This window comes from Nerophis ophidion, linkage group LG18, assembly GCF_033978795.1.
Source record: "Nerophis ophidion isolate RoL-2023_Sa linkage group LG18, RoL_Noph_v1.0, whole genome shotgun sequence".
NCBI lineage: Eukaryota > Metazoa > Chordata > Actinopteri > Syngnathiformes > Syngnathidae > Nerophis > Nerophis ophidion.
In genome coordinates, this window is record NC_084628.1 from 21,144,651 (window position 1) to 21,162,538 (window position 17,888).

General features: G+C 42.8%; 1 protein-coding gene across 8 annotated transcripts in view; it reads right to left on the bottom strand.

The window, feature by feature from the left end:
• The window catches only part of mark4b (MAP/microtubule affinity-regulating kinase 4b), an 81,525-nt gene that overhangs the window by 18,751 nt on the left and 44,886 nt on the right, over nt 1-17,888 (bottom strand). For all 8 annotated transcript variants that reach the window (XM_061877575.1, XM_061877574.1, XM_061877576.1 and 5 more), the window contains exons 4-13: nt 17,388-17,436; nt 17,233-17,298; nt 10,075-10,145; nt 9,738-9,794; nt 9,409-9,645; nt 1,860-1,979; nt 1,659-1,758; nt 1,472-1,587; nt 1,193-1,376; nt 902-1,122 (exon numbers count right to left, since the gene is read on the bottom strand). In XM_061877575.1, coding sequence (XP_061733559.1) covers nt 902-1,122; nt 1,193-1,376; nt 1,472-1,587; nt 1,659-1,758; nt 1,860-1,979; nt 9,409-9,645; nt 9,738-9,794; nt 10,075-10,145; nt 17,233-17,298; nt 17,388-17,436 — 1,221 coding nt within the window. The remainder of the gene's footprint in view (nt 1-901; nt 1,123-1,192; nt 1,377-1,471; nt 1,588-1,658; nt 1,759-1,859; nt 1,980-9,408; nt 9,646-9,737; nt 9,795-10,074; nt 10,146-17,232; nt 17,299-17,387; nt 17,437-17,888) is intronic.

The following is a 17,888-nucleotide window of genomic DNA, read 5'->3' on the forward strand; positions in this document are numbered from 1 at the left end:
TTTTACTCTAAAACTGTAATTGCTTAGAAAAATTATAAAAACTTAATCAACGGATAGATCTGAAGTTGATCTAAAGATTTAAGCGTTAAAAGTAAAAAATATTGATGTATGATTTATTTTTAACACTTTTATAACTAGGGGCATTTTGGATCCTCGTGACCATAAGTCAGATGTGTTATTTTTTTAACGGTCATTGCTCAAAAAATAATAAAACACCAAAAAGCAATGTTGTTATGAATATTTCTTTGCAGTGGCGTGGCTCGGTTGGTAGAGCGGTCATGCCTTCGATCGCCACTTCTGCCATTCTGGTCACTGCAGTTGTGTCCTTGGGCAAGTCATTCACTGACTCTCTCTCACTCTCTCGCTCACTCTCTCTCACTCACTCTCACCCTTCACTTCCCTATTTATGGATTCAAGTACATCACATTAAATAATCCACTTTGAAGTTTTTCAGAGGGGGAAATTGCATATTTAGTGTTTTTCTTATTAGACTGAAAGGGTTTTGACAAAAAAGGCATAAAACCTAAAACAAATTTAGAATTTATGTTAACGGACAGATTTGAAGTTGATCAAGAGATTTTAAGTGTTGAAAAATATAAACATATGACTTTTTTTTAACCCTTTAATGACTGAGACCCTTTTGAGTCGCTGGGACCTTTAACCCTCACAAAATTAAGGGCAGCCCTAATGGTTACAATATATATATTATGTTTTTTTAAAATAAAAAAAATACTAAAATGGCTCCTGCATATTTTAATTTTTCAGTGTTCGGTCCTCAGCGGAAAAAAATTGACATCTCTAGGCAAAAATAACTCTACTCAGACTTCTCTCCAGAGTGGATGCATCACAGAATCCCCTGTTCCACTGGATTAGTCACATGAGAAAAGTTTTCCGCATTTACCGTGGTGGAGTTGGCCTCCTTGCGTCGGTCTGGTATCTCTGCTTTATTTGGATTGTGAGCAGAGCTGACCATGGGACTGGAGGGGGCCGGGATGCTACGAGAGCTAACGGTGTTGTTGCTGGGCTTTCGGACCGACAACCTCTCCTCTCTGAGTGCCGCCCCTTCTCCCACACCGCTGGGACTGCGCTTAGGGTGTGTGGACCCCGGAGCAGCCGGACCACCTACGAGAAGGGAGACTGAGCGTGTAAGCAGACGCGGTGGCCACCATGCGCTCAACCGAACGGGACTCACAGAAGTCAGAGTGTCGTCTCTGGCGCTGGTAGGTTGAGACGCTGCGCTGTGGCTTGTGGGCCGCGGAGGAGGACGTGGCGCCGGAGGAGGAAGTGGAGTGTTTGCTGGTCCCGTTGGCGAGGGCACCGGGCCGGACTCGAGCTAGACTGAGATTGCTGATGGACCGGGTCACAGTGTTTTCAGCCTGAGACCATAAACGGAGTTATGGGAGTTAGTTTGGGACCTTGGTCAAATCAGAAACTGAAGAATTAGAAAAAGTGCGTATAAATATGTTGATACCTTCACATCCGTCTTGCGCGCCAGTAGCAGATACGTCGCCGTCACTTCATTGTACTTGTGACTGACCAGAGAATCTCTGATCTCATCTCTGGTGAAGCCCATACCCACCATCACATCTGGAACAGAACCATCAGTGCTGTCATACTCTTATCAGTGCTTAGCTCATTTGGAAGGTCCTTATACTCACCGATGCGAGTGGTATCATTGAAGTCTTCCTCGGGCTCTGTGTGAGGCTTCAGCTCCTCTCCATCGTAGGTCACGTTCAACCACTTGTCCTTCATGATTTGCTGGTAAAGACAATGACAGATAGACGTCGATGAACACAACAATGACGGTAAAACAAGCCTTTTTTGCACAATTTTATGTTCCTGTTACACTTCCTGCTTACCTGCAGAGAGCAGCGCTTGGTTGGGTTGAGGACCAGGAAGCGACGCAGGATTCCCTCACAGTCTGTCGACATGTAGAAGGGCACACGGTATTTCCCTCTCAGAACTCGCTCTCGCAGCTCCTGAAGGAAAGAGTTACTAATTTGATTAAAAGCCACAACTAATACAGGGTTTCTGCAGGTATCGGCAAATCTAAATGATTGTTTTTTAACGCAACTTCAAACTAATTTAATGCCCATGTCCTACTGCAGATTGTTATAATGAAGTGTATGGTCAAAAGCCTACCATTGTCTGTACTGACAAAATTGTAAGCATTTGACAATGATAATGTTGAAAATTTGACATAACTGTGGCCAAGTTAAGCACTCATGTAATCATAATACATAACAATGCAAGTAACTCTTTGAAACGCAATAAGCGTTATTTTCGTTACTGTAGTATTTCTTACCATTGTAATTGGAAGGTGAGTATTATCCTAAATAGGCAAACAAAACTAAAAATACAATAGACTCTTAATCTTTGTTAGCAAAAATTGCACTTCAATAAATACTGAACATCTTGAAGTGCAGCTTTTGTTGCCTTTTTTGTTGCCAATGCCGTCATGGCAAACTTGCTCGTTTGTCCGCTCATTAATTTTAAGATCAATTATTCCCACACAGGAACATTCGGCTTCATAATCATAATTTTTCCTCCTAAGTTTTGTTACCTAGCAGTGCTTTTCATTAGTGAGTCACGACTTGCGAGAGGAAATCACCATGTATTGTATGTGTGTACGCTCCCAGTCCCGTCTGCTCAGCCCAATACAAAGAATTTGAATGACTGACAAGAGGCTTCACTCTGATCATTAAATTCTACTATCAAACAAACATGCTCTAGTGCTGAGAACGATGCACAGAGTGAGACCCATTGTATCCATTTTGAAAGCCAGAGACGAAGAAAAAAAAAACACACGATTGTAGCAATTTATTGATGCCAGCATCATCATTATTAAGTTAGTCATTGAATTTGATGCTTTTTAATGCCATTTGAGGCTTAATTTTCACAAAATCAATTTGAAGTGGAACTGCACTTTTTTGGGGAATTTTGCCTATCGTTCACAATCATTATGAAATACATGATGACAGAGGTATTTTTCTTAAGGCATTCTAAATAGTAAATAAATGCAATCAAAAATCTGCTTGTAATGGGGCCTACGAAAACTACTTTATTCAGCCTATAAAGCCCTTAAAAAACATCCAAACACTTCCAGTAAAACTGGGGTACTTGAATCTTGTGTCAATAGGGCAGAATTATGTTGAATCGCCCCCCCTCCCAGTCTCCTCCTTTCTGGAAGTGTACAAAATCGCGCAAAATAGCTGTACGTGCACACGCGTAGGTTGTTGACAGTCTGAAGTTTCATTGTAGGATACCCAGGTTCGTATTTTGTTGCAGACTATCGGCAACACACGTCGCCACGAAAAAGGATAAAGAAAAAATAGCGGAAAATGGAACATACAGTAGATGACATGTCTAGAAGGAAAACCGCCACTTGCGCGTCCAAAGTTAGTCCGACCTTGGCCCGCAATGCCCCCCTATCTTGAATACGCCGGACAAATATTTATTTGAGTTTTGACTCTTCTTTGTTTTTTTTAGACGTACAGCGTGTTTTTTTTCTTCCTCTGATTTCCTCTTTTGTCTTTTTTTAGCAGTATATGTAGTAACAGAGGGCGAAGGTATCTTTCCAGGTGGATGTTCGGCAGCCATGCTCTGCTGAAAAAAAGTTTGCACAGTGAACGTGATTCGCTATATATCGCGTCAGCCAATGAGGAAGCTCTTAATTATAAGGCACAGACATCACGCAGACGTACCATTTTTTTCAGAAATGATTACCGTTACAATAAACTGTTTATGCTAATATGATTTTTTTTTTTAGTTAAAGAATATAACTTAGGTACCGTAGCTTTGGGGTTTTATATACATGACATAAGTACATATGTAATTTAGTAACGGGCACATTTATGATAACATTTAATATTTACGGATTTTGCTCATTTTAAGCGTACGTGGGCAATTAATTTAAAAAACTCATCACATTTGCTTTTTCCCCCCAACTATATCACTGATTATTACTCATTGCAGACTTCATGAGAGCTAACAAACATAATAAAATTCACTTACTGTACAAGGTCTGCTTTCATTAGAACGCCGACTACTTGGATGCGCATATTTTCCCATTTGATATGAAGAATGACTCATAATCCTCGCGAAAAAAGGGGGGTAGAACCAAGCGTCTTTTCGTGTCATTCTCGCTAGTTCTGGGTCTAAATTAGCAGTCAAAGTGTACCGACTTCTCAGACTACGTCCTTGTCATTCGACTATCCTGGTGAGAGCCATGCTTTATGATCTAAAATAAAGTTAGACAAGCAAGGAAACCAGGAAACAGCTGATCAGTTGATCATGGTAACACTGGCACACAAACTCGTGATAGTCAAGAAATGTAAATGGAGTATTGTTGGCGCTTTTTGAATATTTTTGTATTGGGGTTTATGAGCGGACTGGAGAACCTCCCATTGGCTCTGCTGTAAGCTGACATTTATTTACATTTATTTACAAGTTAGAATGCATTAAAAAATATGTCTTTCATAATGATTGTGAACAATAGGCAAAATTTCCAAAACATTAACAGTTCCCCTTTAATGACCTGTAAGTAGGGATGTCCGGTAATATCGGACTGCCGATATTATCTATTATCGGCAGAAAAATGCTTTAAAATGTAATATTGGAAATGATCAGTATCGGTTTCGTAATTATCAGTATTGGTTTCAAAAAGGAAAATTGAGGATGTTTTAAAACGCCGCTGTTTACATGGACATAGGGAGAGGTACAGAGCGCCAATAATACTTAGAGGCGCTGTCTTTGCGTGCTGGCCCAGGCACATAATATTTACGGCTTTTCATAATGACAAGTTAATGCAAGCCATAGTTGATCAAAAGCTATACAGGTCACACTGAGGGTGGCCATATGAACAACTTTAACACTGTTACAAATATACGCCACACTGTGAACCCACACTAAACAAGAATGACAAACATTTCGGAAGAACATCTGCACCGTAACACAACATAAACACAACCGAACAAATACACAGGTCCCCTTGCAGCACTAACTCCTCTCTGAGCTGCAACCTTATCGTGGTAGAGGAGTTTGCGTGTCCCAATGATCCTAGGAGCTATGTTGTCCGGGGGCATAAAGCCCCCTGGTAGGGTCTCCCAAGGCAAACAGGTTCCAGGTGAGGGATCAGACAAAGAGCAGCTCGAAGACCTTTATGAAGAAGAAAAAGCAGGGACCCAGATTTCCTCGCCCGGACGCGGGTCACCGGGGCCCCCCTCTGGAGCCAGGCCCGGAGGTGGGGCACGATGGCGAGCGCCTGGTGGCCGGGCCTGTTCCCATGGGGCCCGGCCAGGCACAGCCCGAAGAGGCAACGTGGGTCACCCCTCCAATGGGCTCACCACCCATAGCAGGGGCCATAGAGGTCAAGTGCAATGTGAGCTGGGCGGAAGCCGAAGGCAGGGCACTTGGTGGTCCGATCCTCGGCTACAGAAGCTAGCTCTTGGGACGTGGAACGTCACGTCAATGGGGGGAAAGAGCCTGAGCTAGTGCGCGAAGTCGAGAAATTCCGGCTGGATATAGTCGGACTCACTTCGACGCACAGCAAGGGCTCTGGAACCACTTCTCTCGAGAGGGATTGGACCCTCTTCCACTCTGCCGTTGCCGGCAGTGAGAGGCGACGGGCTGGGGTGGCAATTCTTGTTTCTCCCCGGCTCAAAGCCTGTACGTTGGAGTTCAACCCGGTGGGCGAAAGGGTAGCCTCCCTCCGCCTTCGGGTGGGGGGACGGGTCCTGACTATTGTTTGTGCTTACGCACCAAACAGCAGTTCAGAGTACCCACCCTTTTTGGGAACACTCGAGGGAGTACTGGAAAGTGCTCCCCCGGGTGATTCCCTTGTCCTACTGGGAGACTTCAACGCTCACGTTGGCAACGACAGTGAAACCTGGAGAGGCGTGATTTGGAAGAATGACAACCGCCCGGATCTGAACCCGAGTGGTGTTTTGTTATTGGACTTTTGTGCTCGTCACAGTTTGTCCATAACAAACACCATGTTCAAACATAAGGGTGTCCATATGTGCACTTGGCACCAGGACACCCTAGGCCGCAGTTCCATGATCGACTTTGTAGTTGTCATCGGATTTGCGGCCTTATGTTTTGGACACTCGGGTGAAGAGAGGGGCGGAGCTTTCTACCGATCACCACCTGGTGGGGAGTTGGCTGCGATGGTGGGGGAGGATGCCGGACAAACCTGGCAGGCTCAAACGCATTGTGAGGGTCTGCTGGGAACGTCTGGCAGAATCTCCTGTCAGACAAAGTTTCAATTCCCACCTCCGGAAGAACTTTGAACATGTCACGAGGGAGGTGCTGGACATTGAGTCCGAGTGGACCATGTTCCGCACCTCTATTGTTGAGGCGGCAGATCGGAGCTGTGGCCGCAAGGTAGTTGGTGCCTGTCGGGGCGGCAATCCTAAAACCCCTTGGTGGACACCAGCGGTGAGGGATGCCGTCAAGCTGAAGAAGGAGTCCTATCGGGTCCTTTTGGCTCATAGGACTCCGGAGGCAGTGGACAGGTACCGACAAGCCAAGCGGTGTGCAGCTTCAGCGGTCGCGGAGGCAAAAACTCGGACATGGGAAGAGTTCGGGGAAGCCATGGAAAACGACTTCCGGACGACTTCGAAGCGATTCTGGACCACCGTCCGCCGCCTCAGGAAGGGGAAGCAGTGCACTATCAACACCGTGTATGGTGCGGATGGTGTTCTGCTGACCTCAACTGCGGACGTTGTGGCTAGGTGGAAGGAATACTTCGAAGACCTCCTCAATCCCACCAACACGTCTTCCTATGAGGAAGCAGTGCCTGGGGAATCTGTGGTGGACTCTCCTATTTCTGGGGCTGAGGTCGCTGAGGTAGTTAAAAAGCTCCTCGGTGGCAAGGCCCCAGGGGTGGACGAGATCCGCCCGGAGTTCCTTAAGGCTCTGGATGCTGTGGGGCTGTCTTGGTTGACAAGACTTTGCAGCATCACGTGGACATCGGGGGCGGGTACCTCTGGATTGGCAGACCGGGGTGGTGGTTCCTCTCTTTAAGAAGGGGGACCGGAGGGTGTGTTCCAACTATCGTGGGATCACACTCCTCAGCCTTCCCGGTAAAGTTTATTCAGGTGTACTGGAGAGGAGGCTACGCCGGATAGTCGAACCTCGGATTCAGGAGTAACAGTGTGGTTTTCGTCCTGGTCGTGGAACTGTGGACCAGCTCTATACTCTCGGCAGGGTTCTTGAGGGTGCATGGGAGTTTGCCCAACCAGTCTACATGTGCTTTGTGGACTTGGAGAAGGCATTCGACCGTGTCCCTCGGGAAGTCCTGTGGGGAGTGCTCAGAGAGTATGGGGTATCGGACTGTCTTATTGTGGCGGTCCGCTCCCTGTACGATCAGTGCCAGAGCTTGGTCCGCATTGCCGGCAGTAAGTCAAACACATTTCCAGTGAGGGTTGGACTCCGCCAAGGCTGTCCTTTGTCACCGATTCAGTTCATAACTTTTATAGACTGAATTTCTAGGCGCAGTCAAGGCGTTGAGGGGTTCCGGTTTGGTAACCGCAGGATTAGGTCTCTGCTTTTTGCAGATGATGTGGTCCTGATGGCTTCATCTGACCGGGATCTTCAGCTCTCGCTGGATCAGTTCGCAGCCGAGTGTGAAGCGACCGGAATGAGAATCAGCACCTCCAGGTCCGAGTCCATGGTTCTCGCCCGGGAAAGGGTGGAATGCCATCTCCGGGTTGGTGGAGGAGACCATGCCCCAAGTGGAGGAGTTCAAGTACCTAGGAGTCTTGTTTACGAGTGAGGGAAGAGTGGATCGTGAGATCGACAGGCGGATCGGTGCGGCGTCTTCAGTAATACGGACCGATCCGTTGTGGTGAAGAAGGAGCTGAGCCGGAAGGCAAAGCTTTCAATTTACCGGTCGATCTACGTTCCCATCCTCACCTATGGTCATGAGCTTTGGGTCATGACCGAAAGGATAAGATCACGGGTACAAGCTGCCAAAATGAGTTTCCTCCGCCGTGTGGCGGGGCTCTCCCTTAGAGATAGGGTGAGAAGCTCTGCCATCCGGGAGGAACTCAAAATAAAGCCGCTGCTCCTTCACATCGAGAGGAGCCAGAAGAGGTGGTTCGGGCATCTGGTCAGGATGCCACCCGAACGCCTCCCTAGGGAGGTGTTTAGGGCAAGTCCAACCGGTAGGAGGCCACGGCGAAGACCCAGGACACGTTGGGAAGACTATGTCTCCCGGCTGGCCTGGGAACGCCTTGCGATCCCCCGGGAAGAGCTCGACGAAGTGGCTGGGGAGAGGGAAGTCTGGGTTTCCCTGCTTAGGCTGTTGCCCCCGCGACCCGACCTCGGATAAGCGGAAGATGATGGATCGATGGATGGATTGCAGCACTAACTCTTCCGGGACAATACAATATACACCACCGCTACCCCTTAGGCCCCCCCCCCCCTGGCTGCTGCAAGCTCATATTCAAGAAAAAAATCACTAACAGGGCGGACGCAGAGAAACATTTTATTTCTAGAGACTCCGTACTTACTGTCAAAACTCTAAAGACCGACAACACAGTTCCTGTCTTCACCATAAAAGACCTGTTTCATCCTGCCTGTGCTAACAAAATAAGAGTCTCAGAAAGCTAGCGTGCACAAGCTAGCAAGCTACAGAGTTTGATGCCAATGTATTTCTCCCCCGCCCTCAGCGACCGCTTTCTCACTTGCTTGCCCACCCACACACTCACTGACGTCACTCACCTGCTGCCAGACATTAAAGGGCCACACACATATGCTACTCTCATAACAAAGTGTTTAAAAACGAGTATGCAAATTGGACAAAAGAGATGCCAAATCCAACCACTTTCATGTGGTATTGGACAGAAAGGAGGACTTTTTTTTTCCTCCATTTGAAAATGCGGACGTTATCAGCACCACTGTCTAATTCCAACGAATGCAAGTCATCAGAATCAAATACACCAACTTATATTCTTGTCTTCATGAAAGAAAGGAATCTATGTGTGTTAAACATGCTTGTATTATCATTAAACACCATTAACTTTTTAACAAAAATGTCTCTTTCATAAATAAATAAATATAAATTATAAATAGGAATGAGGTAGATATCCTCGACTTGGTCAATTGAAAAGTAGCTCGCCTGCAGAAAAAGTGTGAGCGCCCCTGGTTTAATGCATCCAGCCGGGTATCACAACAAAATTCGGCATAATAATGTGTTAATTCCATGACTGTATATACCGGTATCAGTTGATATCGGTCTCGGTAATTAAGAGTTGGACAATATCGGAATATCGGATATCGGTAAAAAAGCCATTATCGGACATCTCTACTTGTAATGCTTTTTAATGACCCGTGGAAACCCTGTAACTACTGAAAACTGTTTGGATAAAAAAGTTGCAGCTCGACTATCTGTCCAATGCCAACCTTCAAGTTTTGTCCGTCAAAGGGAAGGGAGCCGCTGACCAGCGTGTAGAGGATGACGCCCAAGCTCCAGATGTCGACCTCAGGACCGTCGTACTTCTTCCCTTGAAAGAGTTCTGGGGCGGCGTAAGGCGGAGAGCCACAGAAGGTGTCCAGCTTGCTGCCGGCTGTGAACTCGTTGCTGAAGCCGAAATCGGCGATTTTGATGTTGGAGTTGGCATCGAGTAGTAAATTCTCTGCCTAAAGGAACCAGTGTTGTATCCGTGTTAACTTGCTACTTTTCATGTTGATGTATTGCTGATATTTAACATGAAACTATTTTACAAGCTCACCTTCAAGTCTCTGTGAACAATGTGCTTCTGGTGGCAGTAGTGCACTGCTGACACAATCTGTGGAAAGAACATCAATTGTACTTCATGCGTGACACTACTGAACGGAATTGACATGTGAATTTCACACCCACTGTTTGTTTTATTATGTGGGCACCGCAGTGGAAATGTCTGTGGTGTTTTTTGCGTCACACAGTCCTACTATGTGGCGCTAAATTATAAGTCACATTAACTCTTTGCTGGCACACATATGAGCTTCTGCAACTCATTCATAATGAATACATGTGTTTTTTCCTTTGTCATTCTTTACTATTTTTGTATGCATGTGTGGTAAACTGACCTGTCTGAACTTGGCCCGAGCTTCTTTCTCCTTCATCCTGCCATGAGACACGAGGTAGTCAAACACCTCCCCTGCAAAGTACGATACAATTATTAGTATTTCTTCATCCCAAGTTCAAAGAAGTTCAGTCAAATATTTGATTTAAAGTTAAAAAGTTAAAGTACCAATGATTGTCACACACATACTAGATGTGGCAAAATTATTCTTTGCATTTGACCCATCACCCTTGATCACCCCCTGGAAGGTGAGGGGAGCAGTGGGCAGCAGCAGTGCCGTGCCCGGGAATCATTTATAGTGATTTAACCCCCAAATCCAAACCTTAATTCTGAGTGCCAAGCAAGGAGGTAACGGGTCCCATTTTTATAGTCTTTGGTATGACTCGGCTGGGATTTGAACTCACGACCTACCGATCTCAGGGCGGACACTCTAACCACTAGGCCACTGAGTAGATAAAGGACACCATTTATGCAAAAACAAATTTTCCTACCTACTGGTACCTGTTTTTGTGTATTTGGAATCGGCATAAGTTCCGAAAATGTAAAATATATCCATGTAGGCATGGCGGAGTTTTTTATAAAAGAATCTTGCCTTCCTTCATACTTCCTTCTAAGGTTGTCCCGATACCAATATTTTGTATGTATTTTGATACTTTGACACTTTTCTAAATAAAGGGGACCACAAAAATGGCATTATTGGCTTAATTGTAACAAAAAAATCTCACGGTACATTAAATATGTGTTTGTTAATTCAACCAAAGAACAATTTTGGCCTGAAATAAAATAGTGAACATACTCGCACCTTGTATTTTAGTATTATGTAAGCAAACAAAGGCTACTAATTTGGCTGCAGACGTGGTAGAAAATTGATTATTAGTCTACTTGTTCATTTACTGTTAATAAGTGGTTATTTTGTATTTTAACATGTGCCATCTACATTTCTGTTAAAATGTAAAAAAAACCACTTCTGTTGTTTGAATACTTTACATTAGTTTCGGATGATATCACAAATATGGGTACTGATACGATACCAAGTAATAACAGGGTCATACATTGGTCATATTTTTAAATCCTCATGGGATGTATTTCCTGAATTTATAAACACAATATACATTTAAAAAAAAGGAAAAATAATTTTTTGATGATAAAAAATATTGATGTTGTTGTAGTAATCAACTGGATTTACTCTTATATTTGGTATCATTACAGTGGATGTCAGGTGTAGATCCACCCATGGCATTTGTTTACATTGAGGAACACTAGCTTGCTGTTAGCGGTGAGCTATTATATCCTCCTGCGGTGTGTCGTGAAGCAGCATGTTTAGCTATTCCTAGTCCTGCAGAGATGATACTTGTAAGAAATTTTTATGTCATGCCCGTAAAAAAAAAAAAAAAAAAAAAAAAGGAACCGGTATTTTGTAAGGGTGTATAGTACAATTTTTGATTCATTAGTCAATTTACCTAAAATCTGCTAGTGTTGGACATGAAGTTAGGCACAAAAACAAAGTAAATTATCTGGTATACTTTCTGGTGTACAGTCATCCTGTCAAAGGTTTTCAGACTTAATTTCATCTTGTTGACACAAATGGATGAGGACATGCTGATTCTGGAGGTCCAAAAATAAAGAATAATGTACAGACATATGGGGATATGGGGCTCTGTGTCAAATATCAGCTGATACGGAGAATGGGAAAGCCGAAGACTGGTTGTATGACACCTGTTGTTGGTTGTTGCAAAAAATAAAGTGATTTATCAAGGCGTGGGCAAGTTTATTTGTTTCTGCTTCTCTGGAAGGACAGAATAAACATTTTGTGGTTGTCTTATCACGTGATTATGCACGTATTCACAAGATCTCGTAAAAGTACTTCGCCGCACGACGGAGCCACAACAAAACGGCAGTGGGGATTGCCAAATGGCAGGTGACGCTGCCCTCCCGCGGTGAAGCTGGTCCACGGCCGTTTCGGTTTCAGCGGAAATCCGGGGTCAGAATACGCAGTCCAAGTGGAGGCAAGTGAATTAGACCGCCTACAAAACGGCGCATCCTGAAGAGACGGTCAGAAAACGGCTTGAAGATGGATAATCTATGCAAAACTCGGCTCAAAGGACCACCATTACATGTTATATAGACCAGTCATTCTCAAACTGTGGTACTACGCGGGCTTCATATAGTGGTACGCCAAATAATCACTTAATATTCAAACACAGTGTTACTGTTCAAACTGTGTTTAATGTTACAGTGGAAAAAAATAGATGTATAAAGTACAGGTCAAAAGTTTGGACACACTTTTGCATTTCAATGTGTTTTCTTTATTTTCATGTCACAGGGACATAGTAGATTGTCACTGAAGGCATCAAAACTATGACACCAGTGAAATGAAAACAATTTCAGGTGACCACCTCTTGAAGTTTACCAAGAGAATGCCAAGAGTGTGCAAAGCAGAAATCAGAGCAAAGGGTGGCTATTTTGAAGAAACTACAATATAAAAACCTGTTTTAAGTTATTTCACCGTTTTTTATTAAGTACATAACTCCACATGTGTTTATTCATAGTTTTGATGCCTTCAGTGACAATCTACAATGTAAATAATCATGAGAATAAAGAAAATACATTCAATGAGAAGGTGTGTCTAAACTTTTGGCCTGTACTGTATACTTGTTCAATAAAACCTCTGCCTTGTTTTTAATGAATATTTAGGCCTACTACACAACTGTATTATGTTAGTCATTATGAGGGTACATGGACTAACAAGTGTTTTCTGAAGTGGGTTGCATCTTTTGAATGTAGAAAAAAATAATCAGAATATGACCCCCTTTTAAAGGAAAGCAACAATCTGGTTCAAAAATATGCAAAATGCAATGCTCGGCCAGCAACTAAAAATGTGTCAACGACTTTACAACGCCTCACAAACCTGGCAAGTCACGGGTGCACTGCAGATTTACAAGTGCAAAATACAATTTGTTCAGCGAGTGTCATAAACAGAAAAATTATGAATGCATTTAAGTTGCTAAAAGCAATATATATATGCTTAGCTATCTGAAAAAAACACCCACAAGTATGTGTTAAAGGTAACAAAGCAAAGTCAAACAATATCCAGTAATATACTGTATCTAAATTATAATAAATGCATTTTATTTTTACATTATGCTTGGAGCCAATTAAAAAAACGGGCTGTGTGCCAAAAATGGTCCTTACACCGCACTTAAAACACACCTATAAAGTGTCAGGAGTCAAGTGCTGCAGACTTTATTATGAAAGTGACTCTACTATAGCACCATCACCAACATTTGATGTGTGTGCGTGTTGGAGGACTAGCTTCTTGTTAGGTATCAGAAGCAAGATAGCATCCAGCACACGGATATGAAAAGTTCATGAAGGAGAAGAAAGGAAAACAAAAAGGCAACAAAAATAGAAGCGCATGGAAATAAGTAAAGTGAAGCGAAGTGAATTATATTTATATAGCGCTTTTTCTCTCGTGAATCAAAGCGCTTTACATAGTGAAACCCAATATCTAATTTTTACATTAAACCAGCGTGGGTGGCACTGGGAGCTGGTGGGTAAAGTGTCTTGCCCAAGGACACAACAGCAGTGACTAGGATGGCGGAAGCGGGGATTGAACCTGCAGCCCTCAAGTATGTCATTGTCATACATTAACTATTCTGAACATTGTTTACCATTGAAACAAAAGTGCCTATGAAAAAACAACTAATAAGGTCTTTCACTGAAACAGGAGCTAAAAAAATTATTAATATGACTACATTCACTGCCTGGCCAAGAAATAGTCATAGACTGTAATATTTGTTTGGACGGCCTTTACCTGCAATTAGCTTTCATTGTGGCATGGATTCCACAAGTTACTGCGATGTCACAATGTTTATTTTTGTTCAGAAATGCAATAATTCTTCCCCTCAAGATCTTGACGACAGGAGACCCGGACCAGAGCGCAAAGTTTGCCAGCTCTCCTTTCAATTTTTTCAATACAGTAATCCGTTGCCACTTGACACCTCAGATTTAATATTAATGTTTTTATTCAAGTTTTTCTTATCCTAAAACACTTATTTTTGGTTTGTTTTCAGCCAGAATTTGGTCATAAATGAAGTCTTCTTTGTGTCCAATATGAATTATAGTACATTATTTGTTTACTTCTATTATGTTGTGGTGATCACAGTAGATATTCACCAAGCGTCCGTTTACGGGTTAAGGTGAACTTTCCATGCCGATGAAGTCATTGACTACGTTTCCATGCACTTAATTAGTCTGATTTTTCAAATAGTTTGTATTTTTTGTATGTTCACATCTACATGTGAAGTCCCTGTGTCCATACACACTGTCTAATACGACTATTGGTCATACGCTGTGTGCCTCCCAAACACTAGGGGGCTTTAAATTCCTTTTAGCGGGGATCAATGTGTTGCTTTTCCGTTGACTATGGTGTCACACCAAACAAAGCATTAGCGTCTCGTCACAAGTCTTTGATTGATTGTTTGATTGAAATTTGTATTAGCAGATTGCACAGTTCAGTACATATTCCGTACAATTGACCACTAAATGGTAACACCCGAATACGTTTTTCAACTTGTTTAAGTCGGGGTCCACGTAAATCAATTCATGGTAACGTAAATCAACAATGCAGTTGTTGTTCTACCTGAAGTCCGCTGTAATATTGACACATATTACACATATTACGTCTCTAATTGCTAATATTAAATAGCAGACAGCGTCAGGAAATGGTCTTAGATTACGCTACGAACATGACCAAAAATGTATTAGAGCAGATGCCGCTCTGAAGTAAAGAAAGACAGGCGGAAAAGAGTTGTTTTAAAGGAATTTTCAGTCAGAGAATCATGGGAAAAAATATTTTCGAATGTCTCGGAGTTCAGTTAAAAGGATCTGTGGATTGATGGGAGGAGTTTTAAATCAGAAGGAAATACCGTTCGTGTCCCGGCCGATACTGTTCCAGATGATAGTTTCCAAGCTTGCCAGTTGTGCGGAATACAGTTTTGATTGCACAAATGTAGCGTGAAGAGGTTTGTGTACATTTTGTTTTTTGCCTTGTAATATACAGCATCTGTATATTATTCACCAGTGCCGTTCACACCGGTGAATGAATGAATGATAGGTGGTGGTCGGAGGGGCCAGAGGCGCAAATTGGCAACCACGCTTCCGTCAGTCTACCCCAGGGCAGCTGTGGCTACGAAAGTAGCTGTGAATTAATGATGGGTTTTCATCTCTGTGAAAAGCGCTATATAAATCTAATCCATTATTATCATTATAATTTAGTGCATGGAAACATACTCACTCTTTACGTGCCAGTGTTTTTATGTTTAGAAGAAAGTCAAACTGTTGATGCATTTCATCTTCAACTATTGCCTCATCAATAACACTCTCCACACTGGTGAGCCAATGACGTACGCGATATTGAACGAAAACAGTGGGTGCAATTCTACTCAATTCCACTCAATTCTATGTCGGCGCTATCTTTGCCACAACGATCAAGTTGACCAACCTGTAGCAAAACTTACTTTAAATCCAGGGTGTGACCTTTATTTTGCCTCAGCAGTGTATGTCCACTCTGTATTAAAAGGCACTGTTGTTTTGTCAAATCCAGAGAATTACCAACAGTGCTTTCCAAAAATCTACGATGACAAAAAACCTTTGTGGTAGGGCTGGGCCATATTGCCTTTTTTTAATATCACGATATTTTTAGGCCATATCGCGATATACCATATATATTAAGATATTTTGCCTTGGCCTTGAATGAACACTTGATGCATATAATCACAGCAGTATGATGATTCTATGTGTCTACATTAAAACATTCTTATTCATACTGCATTCATATATGCTACTTTTAAACTGTCATGCAGAGAGGGAAATCACAACTAAGTCAATTGACCAAAAGTATATTTATTAAAGTCATTAAGCAATGGCACAAACATTCAAGTCACTTCCAAAACATAAAGTCCAAGACTGTCAGAGACATTTTAAGTGTCAAATAAAAATGAGCTGCATAATAGGAAATCAAATAGTATTCGTCCTTCACTATGTGGTAGGTTACTACGGTTATTAAATTCTCTTCATTCTCTAGCGAGTGACTTTTCAAATGATGCTACATATTAGCAGTAATGCTACTTTTTATAGCAACGCTTTCGCCCCACACTTGACAAATTACGGTTGTCTGTTCGACATATTCCCACTTGAAGCCGAACCACCGCCAGACGATGGAAACCCTGCCGTTTTTATCGGGAATTAAGTCTTCCTTCATTTGTTAACAGATCCGCACCTTCTTTCTCGTACGGCTACGTTAGCCACGCCGCTACCTCTCTGCTGGGCGAGGGTGTGTATGTGACGTATGACGTGACAGTTGTGACGTATGTAAGAAATGTGCGCCTGCTTGTCTGTGAGGAGAGACAGGAGAGAGTGAGAAGAGCCTGAATGCCCTGCAGGTAAAAGCTACTGCGTGAGAACTTATACCCGAATATTACGATATAGTCATTTTCTATATCGCACAGAGACAAACCCGCGATATATCGTATATATCGCCCAGCCCTACTTTGTGGTGAAGATTAAATGGTTTTTTTTTTCTGATTTGTCAAGAGTTTAGATGACAAACAATATAATATTTGTAAAGATAACATGCAGCAAATGATACGCTCTGCTGAGAAGGTAATCAGCTGCAACCTCCCATCTCTCCAAGACCTGTATGCCTCCAGGACAGGCGGGTGTGCAGGCTAAGTTGCAGCCGACCCTTCTCACCCTGGACGAAAACTATTCAATCTTCTCCCCTCAGGCAGAAGATTAAGGTCTATTTGGACCAAAACCTCCCGCCACAAGGACATCAGGCTCATAAACACAATCTGATCAATCACCTGCAGAGTCATCCTGCACGGAATTCACTTTCACCTACTGCTCGCTGTGCACTTCACTCATGTGCAGTATATATGCATGCAGAAAACAGCTTTTTTATCAGTACTTTATCTTCAAATATTTGTTTCATATATTTATCCAAGTTTTGTTATCTAATGTTTCATGTGGCACCACTGCACCAAAAAAAAGTAACATAGTTTGTGAAGTCTCACAGACAATGGCGATAAAAGTATTCTGACTCTGATCATACACAAGATGAACAGGTGCCAATGACGAGGGTTCATTAAGCATCACTCACCCCCGCTGGCGTATTCCATGATGAGGTAGAGCGTCTTCTCCGTCTCTATGACCTCAAACAGCTGGACTGTAACACAGACAGAGAAGGAGGAGAAGGTGGTGTGTCACTAAAATAAAAACACAGCAAGTAAAGGATAAAACACAGTCGTAACTCACCTATGTTTGGGTGGTTCAGAGTTTTCATGATGCGTACCTCACGAAACAGCTGAAAAAAAATATTGCAAAAGAAGAGGTATAAGTCAACACAATAAAGAAACATCTGAAATAGCACATTCATTTATTTATGACGTCCCATCACAATTAAAATTGGACGGCCACAGAAGGATCAAACAAACACATTATACCGGGACTGTCTTTGTACTCTGGTTGTTACAACTCGGTACAGTAAACAGAATTGTGACTTTGCTTCTGATCACAAATTAAACAGTGAGATAATTTTTCAGCCGCAGTGCTCAATCTGACACCAGGGATACATTTACAGTCCTATGAGGAACACTGGAAGTATTTGTATAATGTCGCCATCTTAAAATGGAATTCACTATCCTTCACCCTAATACAGAGATATCGAAAGTGCGGCCCGCAGCTCAAGTTTTGTTGGCAAGCAACATATTATAAAATATTAATTACATAAATTATAACAATATAATAGCAATTATT